General features: G+C 37.9%; 1 protein-coding gene across 3 annotated transcripts in view; it reads left to right on the top strand.

The window, feature by feature from the left end:
- The window catches only part of RFX3 (regulatory factor X3), a 327,432-nt gene that overhangs the window by 286,612 nt on the left and 27,607 nt on the right, over nt 1-13,213 (top strand). For all 3 annotated transcript variants that reach the window (XM_043976081.1, XM_043976079.1, XM_043976080.1), the window contains 2 exons: nt 4,661-4,869; nt 12,318-12,471. In XM_043976081.1, the coding sequence (XP_043832016.1) occupies nt 4,661-4,869; nt 12,318-12,471 (363 nt within the window). The remainder of the gene's footprint in view (nt 1-4,660; nt 4,870-12,317; nt 12,472-13,213) is intronic.

Raw genomic sequence — 13,213 nt, 5'->3', positions numbered from 1 at the left:
ACTTTATACTTGGTCTGGAGCACATTCCATCTGGACATATTCATGGAATCACTAGGAAAAAACTTCCCTCAGACATAACTGTATTACATCTCTATTTTAGGTCTAGCAAACTTCTGCTCAAATTTACTGCCTAAACAGACAAAATCACGATTGCACAGACCATGGTCTGTGCCTCCCAGTGAATGAAATAGGAGGATATGCTTTGAAGATGCTTCACTGTTTTTAACAGCCCCCCTAAAAGCATATTTTTGACCACAGTGATAAAAAATTCACTTTTGAGGAGAAACATGTATTTGAAAAACTGACTTAAAAAAAGAAAACTAAGACAGTTAATATGGGTTCCAAATGAGCATTTATTTTTTGAAGCTAACATTTTATTTTTAAGATATGTTGGTAGATGTGGCCAGAATGTAATTATATCAGCGATGGAAGCCAAATTCTATATTGGTTATGTTTGGATAAAATTTTGGTTTTCCAGTTTTGTTCTGGTCAAGAGTTTTAAACTATATTTAGTTTTGAACTTTGAAGTGATTATCTGGGTTTTTTTCTTTTTATTGTTGTTATGTTTCTCCAAACAAAATATATTTAAATTCTCAGCTCAAGCAAACATTAATAGATGGATTAGGCTCACTTTGGGGGTCAGTAAGTTAATAGAATTCAACTGATCATAGATAGGTTTATGCCTCTTGTTCAAAGTTTTTTAATCCTTTCCAACTACAACATGTACCATCTTATAAGGACAGACGTCTTGTGTGAGGCCTCTAAAATCAATCACTTTCTATATTTTAGTAAAATTTGACTATTTAATTTTAGTGATAATGAAAACTTCTTATTTCCAAATCTATATTCTAATTTATTTATAACTTGTTTCCTACATGAATGTATGCTAAAAAACCACTACAGATTTTCTATCCAGCCTTATGCATTTCTTTTTTTAACTCAAAAAGCATGCCTCATATACTTTTAGAAGTTCCCTAAGAAAAAGAAAAATAACAATTTCAGTTTCAAGGCAAATACCTCATAGTATTATTATTGTTGTTGTTCAATCTTTTCAGTAAAGATACTGAAGTGGTTTGCCATTTCCTTCTCTGGCTCATTTTAAATATGAGGAACTGAGGCAAACAGGGTTAAGTGACTTGCCCAGGGTCACAGAGCAAGGAAGTATTTGAGACCAGATTTAAACTTAGAAAGATGAGTGAGTCTTCCTGACTCCAAGCCAGGCACTTTATTCACTGTTACCTAACTGCCCTTATAGTATTAAAAATAATATTGATGGATGATTACTAGCCATTATCCTGGAAAAGGCTTCCATCTTTCTTCATTTTCAAGATAGGCAGCTATAGATGTAGATGTAGCTATAGGAAAGAAAACATGGCATAGCACATAGAAAACCAGCCTCAGTCAGGAAGTGCTGGCTTCAAAACCTATTCCTAACAAATATTGGCCCTGTGACTCTGAGCAAGTCACCTAAGTCTCAGTGCTGGCAGGCAACCCTCTAAGATAGTGAGAAATTGCTGATGTGCTTTGAGAAAAGAAATTTCCTCACAGGAGCATTCACTGTATCAATGAAATCCCTGATCCAGAACAAAAGAATTACATCTGTATATGTGTGCCTGTATTTGGAACAGTCCTGTTATTAAAGACCAACATGAGCAGAATTATAGTTTTACTGTCAATGGCCATCAAACAAGCCACATCATGGTTGGAGAGCTGTCTAAAGGAGGAACATGGGGCCAGGTCAGAGGATCTGAGAAAGGAGATCCAGAGAAAGAGAGCAAGACCCAAAGCCAAGGGGTCAAAAGTTGAAGGAACAAATCACAAGAGGCATTAAGATGAGCCATTGTTGCTAGTGGCAAGGTTAGCTTGCTGTGAACATTCCCCTAGGCAGTCATACTAACACACTCCTATAATCCCTGCTGCTGGGGAGGAAGAGGATGCTTGGGAGTTCTGAGTTGCAGTGGGATGAGCTGATTGGATGTCCAAACTCAAGTGCAATATCCGGGTAAGCTTTTGGGACCAGGGCATGTAGGATGGGTGCCACCAGTCGGCCTAAAGAGGGACACACCACTGGGGGCAGCTAGGTGGCGCAGTGGATAAAGTACCGCCTTGGATTCAGGAAGACCTGAGTTCATATACGGCCTCAGACACTTGACACTTACTAGCTGTATGACCCTGGGCAAGTTACTTACCCTCATTGCCCCACAAAACAAAAGAAAAGAGGAGCACAGCACCCTGGATCAGAGATAGAGCAGGTTAAGGCTTCGATCCTGATCAGCCGTAGGATCAGGCCCATGAGTGGCTGCTGTTCTTCCAGCCTAAATGAGATGGGGAGACCCAATCTTTAAAAACAAAAAACAAATAACAAAAAAAAAGTGTTCATTGGTCTGATAGCCATTTTCATGGTCAAACACTCCCAGCCCCACCACTCCCTGCCTACTGGGACTTCTGCCATTATTACTCTGCATTTATGCTAATGATATCACCCAGACCCCATCCCACCCCCCCTTCCCAGCAGACTTGGGGCATAGGTTTGAGGATTATGGGAATGGCAAGCATTGTCTGGAGGCACAAACTCTTCCTGACTCCCAGTCATCACTAGAGGACCATCTACTATCATCACATCAGTGTCCTGACCCAGGCAAAGAGGTGAATATGCCAGACAGGGGGCTCATGGGTGACAGTGTAGGAGAAAGGTACAATAGCCCTTCAAGCTTCTCAATCATTTCTGCCCACTTCCAGACCCCCTTATTTTATATATGATGAAATTGAAGCCCAGAGAGGATAAATGATTTGCTCATGGTCACAAGTAGTAAGCGGAATTCAAACCCAAGTCCTCTGACTGCAAATCCTTGGTCTTTTCTACCACACTAAGCCATCTCTTCCTATTAGAGTATCTTCTTGCCAGTAGACTGTAAATAAATGCAGATCATTTTGCAAACCTTAAAGTACTATATAAATGCTAGCCATTAGCTAATATTATTGACAGCAAGGTCTATGTTGTAGTCATCTTTGTGTTCCCCTACCACAGTGCTTTCACAGAATAGATGCCTAAGTATTTATTATTTGTATAAATTATTGCCCTGTGCCCTTTTAATGAATAATTTTGTCATTTAATGCTTATTTCTGTGTGTGTTATGTTATGTTATGTTATGCTGAATTGACCCAGGTCCCTCAGGAGGGAAAATAGAAACATGACCCATGAAGCCCTAGCTAGAACCCAGTAGACATGACGTTGAAATTGCATATAAGATAGTCTGATAGCAGTACTGTGACTGTGTTGCATTTTGGTAACCAGATACAGCTGTGGGTGTTTAATGAAAGAACTGTGGGTGCCACTCTATGACACTTGGTGTGTGGGGGGTGGGGGGGTGAAGAGTTATCTTCTAACTACTTACAGAATTTGTGTTTACAAAAATTTTAAGTTACTATAGAAATCATGGAATTTTAGAGCTGGAACTTACCTTAAAAGACCACTGAGTCAGGGGGCAGCTAGGTGGTACAGTGGATAAAGACTTGGATTCAGGAGGACCTGAGTTCAAATCCAGCCTCAGACACTAGACATTTAAATGACCCTGGGCAAGTCACTAAACCCTCATTGCCCTGGGGGAAAAAGTCTTTCATTTTACAGCTAAGGAAACTGAGACCTAAATGAAGCAACTTTTTTGCTAGTCAATGACAGAAAAAAAGACTAAGACCTGTTTCTCCTGACTCTCAAGGAAGTGATTTGTAATCAGTATTTCATTTGGTTCCTATGCTTTGACCCAAATTGTAGAAGGATCATTTTTAAATGTTTAGGACAAAACATAATCCCTGGGAAGATCATAGATCATTTCACTACCATTAAAAAGGATCATCTAAAGACAAAGCTGTCTGGATTTTCCCTCCGGTCTTAACTGCTATAGATGAACATAAAGTTTCATAAACACAATCAATGTGACAATTGTATAATCTGAACTCTGAAGATGATTGTTGACCTTTTTTTGGCAAGTCACATCTTCACATTTCTTGACAAGTGGGGTTTTTTTTGTTTATTTTTCAGTTCCATGAATTAATTTGCATGAACAGAGCTGCCTTGCTAACCCTTGGGATTTACATTCCCAACCTATAAAAGAGCTATGGCATATGCTTCTACATAAAATCCTGTCAATGTCCCTCCAGTCTGTTGATGAGGGACTACTTCTAGCCAATTTGGTTGCATACATTTTATACATTCTAACTTCCTACAGATCTTCTCAAGTGAAGAACTGGGTTTAATATTTTATCTGTTAACATAAAATTAATAAATTGAAAATCATTTTAGAATGATCATTTCTATGGAGTGAGTTTAAAGAAATGTAATATTGCATTTCCAGATTTCATTTTTTTCTAATGGAGTTGGATATTTCTATTATCCTTCATGTAAGCAAAACCACTTGAGTTCCTATGGCTCATCATTTTTTTTTACTTATTAGAATGAGAGAAGGAAAATATTGAACCCCTAAAAATGACAAATGTTATTCGTTGCCTTAGCAACTGGCAAAGGCAGTTTCTCTTTCTCTTGATTCATTTAATTTTTGGAGCTTTCATTATAATTCCCCATTCACGCATACAGTTCATGTGCTGATGTTAATTGAAGAGGTGCTGAGTTACGCTTCTTTAACTTTTCTGTGTCCTGTAACAGGAGCAGGCTTCCTGGGTGTGCCAGTGTGATGACAACATGGTTCAGAGACTAGAAACAGACTTCAAGATGACTCTTCAGCAACAGAGCACCTTGGAGCAGTGGGCTGCCTGGCTTGATAATGTCATGATGCAAGCACTAAAACCGTATGAAGGGAGGCCCAGTTTTCCTAAAGCTGCGCGGCAATTTCTGCTAAAATGGTCTTTCTACAGGTACCATTCTAAATTCTTTTCAATGCTATGTCCTCATACTAGTATTGTCCATGAAATGTTTTTACATTTGACATTGATCTATGCACGCCATTGAACAGAAAGGGATGAGGAAAGGAAAAAATACTTGTTTAGCTAGTGCCAGAGGGCCAGGGTTGGAAACACAGTTCTCCTAATTTACTTGTATTATGAGAAACTCAGACTAGACAATGTCTGCAGGTTCCATTAAATTCTAAATTTTAATATCCTTAAGAATTTAAGATCTTCAATTCGGGGAACATTGTTGTTGTTGTTCACTCATTTCAGTTGTGTCCAACTCTTCATGACACCATTTAGGGTTTTCTTGACCAAGATACTGGTGTGGTTTGATATTTCCTTCTCCATTTCATTTTACAGATGAGGAAACTGAGGTAAATAGGGTTAAGTGACTTGCCCAGGGTCACACAGCCAGGAAGTGTCTGAGGCCAGATTTGAACTCAGGAAGATAAATCTTTCTGACTCCAGGCTCAGCACTCTATCTATTGTGCCATCTAGCTGCCCATGTTCAGGAAATTAACCCAAAGGCAATAAGGAAACGGGGTTGCATGAAATATGTTAGTGGAAATATATTTTTTCTTGTAGAAAAACACATCTTTCTCAAGGCACTTTTTTTTCCAACTTAAGCAAATAAGTGTACTCTAACACTTGAAGAGTACTTTCCAAATATGAATTGCCAAGACTCAGCTCCAGAAAATTGACTAGGCTAGTCAGCAAAATGCAACAATTCCCACTACATGATAGTTAAAGTTTTTCTTTAACCATTAGCACATAAAATTGCTTTTGCTATTTAGTTAAATTGTTCTACTGGACAGTTTATTGCACTGTGGAATCATTTTCAAATTAGAGTAATTTAGCCTTAAATTTAAACTGGCATAGAAGCATACCAAAACAAAAAAGGATGTGTGATACCTTGATACAGTATGATCACCATAACTATTAGTTGCAGAGCCCCCCTTTATACAATGGTAGGAATTATCAAGTGTAGAAAAGGCAATGAAAAATGATGTATGTATAGGTACATATGATACACAGACACATATATGTATATATTGTGTGGGGTGTGTATATATACACATACATATACATATACATGCATGTGTATGTATGTATATGTGTGTATATCTATACATGTGTGTATAAACTTCTTAAAGCTTATACCAGGGGCAGCTAGATGGCACAGTGGATAGAGCACTGGCCCTGGATTCAGGAGTACCTGAGTTCAAATCCGGCCTTAGACATTTACCAGTTACTAGCTGTGTAACCCTGGGCAAATCACTTAACCCCAATTGCCTCACCAAAAAAAAAAAAAAAAAAGCTTATACCAGGGATTTCTTCTCTTTGGTTCTAACTTTTAAAGAAAGTTAGCTTCAATTGTAAGCTCCAAAAAGGGGCCAGGGGCAGGTACTGAATCTTTCTTTATCTTTGTCTCTCATTCGGCATCTAGCACAGAATTCTGCACCAATATATGTTATTTAGGTGCTTAAGAAATACTATTTGTTTAATTGAATTGCTTTTTCAACTGGTTAAGATGAGAAGCATAGCTTAACCTAAAATGTTTAGCTAAAGTAAAAATTATCTAACTATTCATACCATATTTTCTCCTATCTGTCAAACACCAGAGCTCTCTTTAATTTCAATAAAAGAAAAATTTCTAGACTTATACCTAGTAGATTAACCCTTGAAAATACTGTTATACATAATTGCACATGTATAACATATTAACCTATGACATATTACTTGCCGTCTTGTAGAGGGGATAGGGGAGGGGAAGTCAAAGAAAAATTTGGAACTCAAAATCTTACAAAAATTAATGTTAAAAACAAAAAAAAATGATGTTGGGCTGAATTTTATTGGTTCATTTGCTGTTTTAGTGCCCACTCCTTTTGTTCACGTAGATTGGGAAAAACCTTCTAAAATTTTCTGACTTTGGTCCTCATTAAGTCTTAGCAAATACATGGCAGATCTGGTTGAATTACTGAAAAGTTCATTGATAGCAAATATGTGTTGCCTATATATATATAAAAGATTATGACAATGACATCTTTGAGCCTATAGAATAGTAAGTGTATTTCCTATATAATCTAACAATTTGAGTAACATTTCTCTTATAGGGAGATCTCAGGTATTCCTCTATTTCTTTGGAGCTAAATATTTGCTTCTTCTACCTACCTATTTTCCTAAAAATCCATGTAGATAGGAAATATTCTTCATGGATAATTGATGAAACAGAATCACACTAATTTTTTGCCTTCAGAAACCTATGAAACTGAAGTCACATTAATCTTCTATATTAGAAAAAAGTGAGGGTTTTTCCCTTTCCTTCTGCTTTCTTATGTTGTTAACATCAGACCAGCTGTATTCCATTCTGGTTTTTTGTTTCTATATTTAGTCAGTATCTTTTAGTGACACCCCTGGAGCCTTAGTCTCCACAGAGATCTATTGCAGGTATCTTAAAAGGAAAGAAAATTACTTACTTGTATTTCTTGTTCCTACAGATATAAGAACCCAATAGATCATCACTTGTCTGCCCTCTGTCCTCTCCGAGTTGGAGATAATTGGCTTGTTATTATTAGATACGATTATTGTTATTATTTCCATTTCAAAAAGACTTGAAGGCTTACAGTTATTGGCCATTGGGAAAAAAAAAAAAAGGTTGATTCAGAGAGATGCATGCCTCCTGCTGGTGGACAATGTCAATAGCTTAGAGCTTTCTGAAACAGACCTGTCTTTCTTTGTAATATAAGGACATCTATTGTGATAATAAATTACATTCCCAGATCATCAGAAGGAGAACTGAATGTAGGAAGTTTTCTCTAACATTGTGTGAAACTTCTCGTTTGACTATCACATACCCTGGCCCCCAGGATTCTAAAGCTATAGGGGAAAAAATGTCCCCAACTTTTTTTTTTTGTGCGTGTGTTTTCTTTTTATCCTTAATGTCTAACATACATAAAGCACTGATTAATTAATTGTATGCATTTGGAAGAAACTAGGATTGGGACTCAGGTCTTTCAATTACAAATTCAGGAATTTTGCCCGTGTACCAGAATGCCCCCCCGCCCAATCAAGTGGCCATACCACTTGATTTCTCATCCATATCTAACTCTCTTCATCATATACCTATTAAATAGTTATCCTGCCTTTGCTTGAAGGTTTCCAATATTCTTCTTTTGTGTAGTAGCTCTCGTCCAACTGAAATCCTTCATATCACCCCTTTGCAACTTTCACCCTTTGCTCCTAGTTTTGCCATCAGGCCAAATAGAGTAAGTTTGGTCTCTTAAATATGTAATACTTAAAGCCCTCCTATCCCCCTTGGCATGAGTGGAACACTATCTGGGCAGCTTCTCTGCCATGTGTTTCCTGGGCCATATAGCCCCTGGTACAGGGCACTGTTCTCAGCAAGGACAAGCCAACAGCATATCCATCTAGTTACTTTGAGAGCAGGAACCACATTTTGGCTTCACTCTGTATCTTCCTCAGCATTTAGCAGTACCAGTACCAGAACTTTATACAAAGTAGGCACTTAAGGCTTATTAAATTGAATTGCTTTGAACCTTTCTGATACCTTGGCTTCAAAAGCATCCAAGAAGCTGATTTATCTGTGACTGTAAGGACTATGGCTTCCCCTCCCCTACCCCTTACAACTTACCCCCTGAAAGCCATTATTATTTCTCTGAACTGAATACAAGCACTGAGGGGGACAAAGGTGACTTTTTCTTACTTCCATATGTGAGAAGGGTATGGCTTCTATCTGATGGTATTCGAAGAACGGTGCTAAGCCTGTCACAGTCATTCATATGGGCATTCCAATTTAGGTATTATGAGCAAAAAAAAAAGATAAATACATAAAGATATTTCTTATTCATTATAAAATAATTAACAATTACATTTCCCTTCTGAAAAGGAGCCAAGTACACAGTAACTTAGCAACATGAAATTGAATGGAGTCAATATTGCAACATATCTTATAGAAGACAAAAGCAGACAATAGGTTTCCAATTAAACTGCTAATTGTGTCATTTAATACTTGACACCAAGGGCAGACACACACCAGGAAGAGAATAGCATAATACACAACACTAATAACACCTTGCTTCAGCTGATTTTCTCTTTGGACTTTTTCTCTAAATATTTGATAGTAATGCCACCACAGGCTTGAGAATTATTTTAAAATAAAACCTTCAGAGAGATTTTGTGCTTGACAATCAGATCATTTCTTCACTTATCTGCAAAGTTCAGTACTTAGTTCTCCCTATTTATGCAAGTAATATTAATTCTTTTTGAAAATATTTTTAATTGACAAAGGACCTAATAAAGAGATTTCAGATTTCTGTAACAGCAGAAGGGAACTAATTGATAGCATCTGCAATTGTATTAAACAATTTCCCCTACAGTCATTTACATGATTGCAGCATTGTCAACTATTAGAGGAGAAACACTTTTCTAAAGTCTGGACTTGGTAATATGTATGTAAAAGAACTGATTCTGAAACATATTTGTGGGTTTTATTTGCAGAAAGCTCTGTTAACAGTGAAATAACCTAGGGAATGTGTTTGATATGGCTAAGGAACCACTAATAGCATCTTAATGAAGTCTGGCATTGAAATGCTGTATTACTGTATTAAACAACCTATTTTATGGTTTTCTTTGATGAGCAGTTACTCAAAACACTTGGGATATCCTAGACTAGCCCCTAGTTGTCAGTTAAGCTCTTTCAGAAGCTATATACACCCAGTCACTCAATCAGTACACATTTGTTAAGCTCTTACCATGTACCAAACAGTATGCTAATGGCTGTGGACATACAAAGAAATGCAAAAACACAATCCTTGTCCTCAGGGAGTTCACATAATAATGGGAAAGGCCACATGTAAATAAATATATAGAGACATACAGACAGACTGATAGTCAAACAGACACAGAGTAGAAGTTAGCTATAATCAGGAGGAAGTCACTAGCAGCAATATTGGGAAGTGGTGGCAGACAAAAGAGGCCACTTGCAGTAGATGAGATTTGAGCTGAGTCCGAAGGAAACCTCAAAAACCAGGAGGAAGAAGTGAGGAGAGAGAGCATTCTGGGAATGAGGAACATCCAGTGAAAAGCCCTATAGTCATTAGGTGGAGTGTTGTATTCAAGAAACGTCATGGGGTTCTTAGAGGGGAGTAAGAAAATTGGGAAGGTAGGAATAATCAAGATTGTGAAGGGTCATAAATGCTGAACAGAGGACTTTCTGTTTGGTCTTAGAAGTAATAGGGAGCTCTGGAGTTCCCTGAGAAGGGAAGAGATAGCATCAGACTTGTACTTTTAAAAAATAACATTAGCAGCTGAGTAAAGCATAGATTAAAATGAGGACAGACTTGAGACAGATCGACATACCAGCAGGCTACTGCATTTGTCTGGGTGGGAAGTGATGAGGGCTGCCCCAGGATGGTGTCTTGTGTGAGTATAGTGAAGGGGCTGTAAAGGTAGACTTGATGGCAGATTGTGCATGAGGAAAGTGAGGGAGAGAGATAGTAAGTCAAGGTTGACAGTGAGATTGCAAGCCTGGGTGACTGGGAGGATGGTGGAGCTCTCTACTTTTAATGGGAAATTTGCAAGTGGGGAGGGTTTGGAGGGAAAGAATAAATAAGTTCTGTTTTGGACATGATAAGTTTGAGATGCTTACAGGACACGCAGTTTAAACTATCTGAAAGGCAGTTAGATGAAAGTAGAGGTTAGGATGAAGGTTTGAATTGTCTGCATATATGTGCTCATTGAGCCCATAGAAGCTGATGATATCACTGAGATACTACAGAAGGAAAAGAGAAGAAAAACCAGGGCAGGAACCACAGTTAGTAGATGTGGTCTGGATGAAGATTCAGCAAAAGAAATGGAGAAAGAATAGTAAGACAAGTAGGGGAATCAGGAAAGGGTAATGCCATGAAAACCTAGAATACAGTATCAAGAGCATCAAAGTTTGCACAAAGATCAGTGAAGATGAGGACTGAGAAAGTGCTATTACATTTAGCATTGAAGATTGGTCAGCTGGTAACTTGGGAGAGGGCAGTTTCAGTTGAATGATGAGGTCAGAAGCCTAATTGCAGAGGGTTTACAAGAAAGAGAAGTGAAGGCTCCTACAGTAGATAGCTTTCTCAAAAAGTTTGGGCAAGAAGAGTGAAAGCTACAGGACAATATCTAACAGGGATGGTTGGATCAAGTGAGGTTGGGTTTTTGGTTTTTTTTTTGGTTTGTTGTTTTTTAGGATAGGGAGGGATACGTGCTGGTAGATAGGGAAAGACTGAAAGATAGAGAGAGGATGGGCATAATGGGGCAGAGTGGTTGGGAAGATCTTCTGAAGGAAACAGTAAGGAATAGGTTCACTTGTGTGTGTAGATGGATTTACCTTGACAAGAAGGGCCACTTCTTCATGTGCCACAAGGATAAAGGAGTGAAGGGATGATGTCTGAATGATGTGAAATAAGTATGGGGACAAAAATAATCCTGTTTATTAGGATGTTTCTAAGTAAATTAGTACTTCAGGATATGGATTAAAATGCAAAAGTACTGCAGTAGAGTGAGAAGTCCCATTTCCAGAACCTAGCTCTACTACTTAAAGACTATGTGTCCTTGGCAAATCACTTCCATTTTGGGGGTCTTTGTTTTCTCATCTGTAGAATGAAAAAGGTGAAGTAGATGATCCCAAAAGGCTCTCGACACTATGATCTTATGACTGCCAGCCTTTTTTCTATAGCCAACAGGCCTGGCTCCTAAGGTTGTTTGTTTCTTTAATTTTTTTTTTCACCCAGAAAGATGCAACTAGGAGCAAATGTAAGGTTTCTGTGTTTCTTCATTTCCCAGAATAATTCACTTTAATTCTGGGAAGTTGTGATAATAATATACCATGTTACCTAGTTTGGGTAAGGCAGAAAAAAATAATATCCTTGTAGATGATGCTTTTAATTATATGAATAGCTATGATCATAGGATCTAGAACTAAAAGGGGCCTTATCTATTCCAATGATCATATTCCAGACAAGAAACAGAATGATGATAAGGAATTTCCCCCAGTAAATTGGCACTGACAGTAAGTACCAGATCCAGAATGTAAACCCATCTTCTGACTCCAACTCCAGTTCTCTCTCTCTACTAGCATGTGTCCCATATTGTCAACATTCACATCATATTTAGAATGATGTATGGAACCACGACACAGTTCTCTTTTTCTGTGCAATATGGCCCACGTAAGAATTGAGCCACTAACCATGGTCACATTAGCACCCTGGTCAAACTGTCTAAGCCAACCATACTTTTCAGTAATAAAAGTCTTCCCTTGTTACCTGAAAGGGTTTCTGCCATAAATGGGTCATACAAGTCAATGGCTACTTTGGCTGCCTATAACACCGGTTGCCTATGTATCTTTTCTCTTGGAACAGTTCAATGGTTATTCGGGACCTCACCTTGCGCAGTGCTGCTAGCTTTGGCTCATTCCACCTGATCCGTCTGCTCTACGATGAGTATATGTTTTACTTAGTAGAACATCGTGTTGCTCAGGCAACTGGAGAGACACCTATAGCAGTCATGGGTGAGGTAAGAGAAACCGGAAGAGCTTTACCAGTTATGCATTGGGGAAGCTCAATATCTTTAATTTTTGACTGAAAATGTCTTGGGGGCAGGGGGAGAAATGAAACTAAGTGCATATGGTTTAGGGAATTAAGTCATCATTCAAGGATAAAGAGGTGAAATAAATCAATAAAATCTACCTTTTTTGGTGCCAAAGAGCAAGAAGTATCATGCTGAGGACAAAACAATAAATAATTTCTTTTATCAAGATTTCTGCATAACACTGAAAATGCCTTTTCTTTAGCAAATTTCCAAGCAAAAAATTGTTAGTTAATAAAAACATAGATCATTTAAGATAAATCAAGTAGAGACATAAATAACCAAATAGTGGTCATTGTTTTATTTGGAAAAAACTATCATTTTCTAGTTAAACAATATTACAAACTACTCAAGTTCCTTATACATCTTTATGCTACATATTTGATTCATACCACTAAGTAGAAAAAGATGAAAAGTTTAAATTAGTTGGATTTGTCCCATTTTAATGACTGTTAACATAACTGTTTTGAAGTGCTTATCTCAAAGATTGTCCCAAATATTATAGCCCACATAAAATAAAGATTACATTTATGGGGCAGCTAGGTGGCGCAGTGGATAAAGCACCGGCCCTGGATTCAGGAGGACCAGAGTTCAAATCCGGCCTCAGACACGTGACACTTACTAGCTGTGTGACCCTAGGCAAGTCACTTAGCCCCAATTGCCTCACTTA

This window comes from Dromiciops gliroides, chromosome 1, assembly GCF_019393635.1.
Source record: "Dromiciops gliroides isolate mDroGli1 chromosome 1, mDroGli1.pri, whole genome shotgun sequence".
Taxonomy (NCBI): Eukaryota; Metazoa; Chordata; class Mammalia; order Microbiotheria; family Microbiotheriidae; genus Dromiciops; species Dromiciops gliroides.
This window is presented reverse-complemented; position numbering and strand designations above follow the sequence as displayed.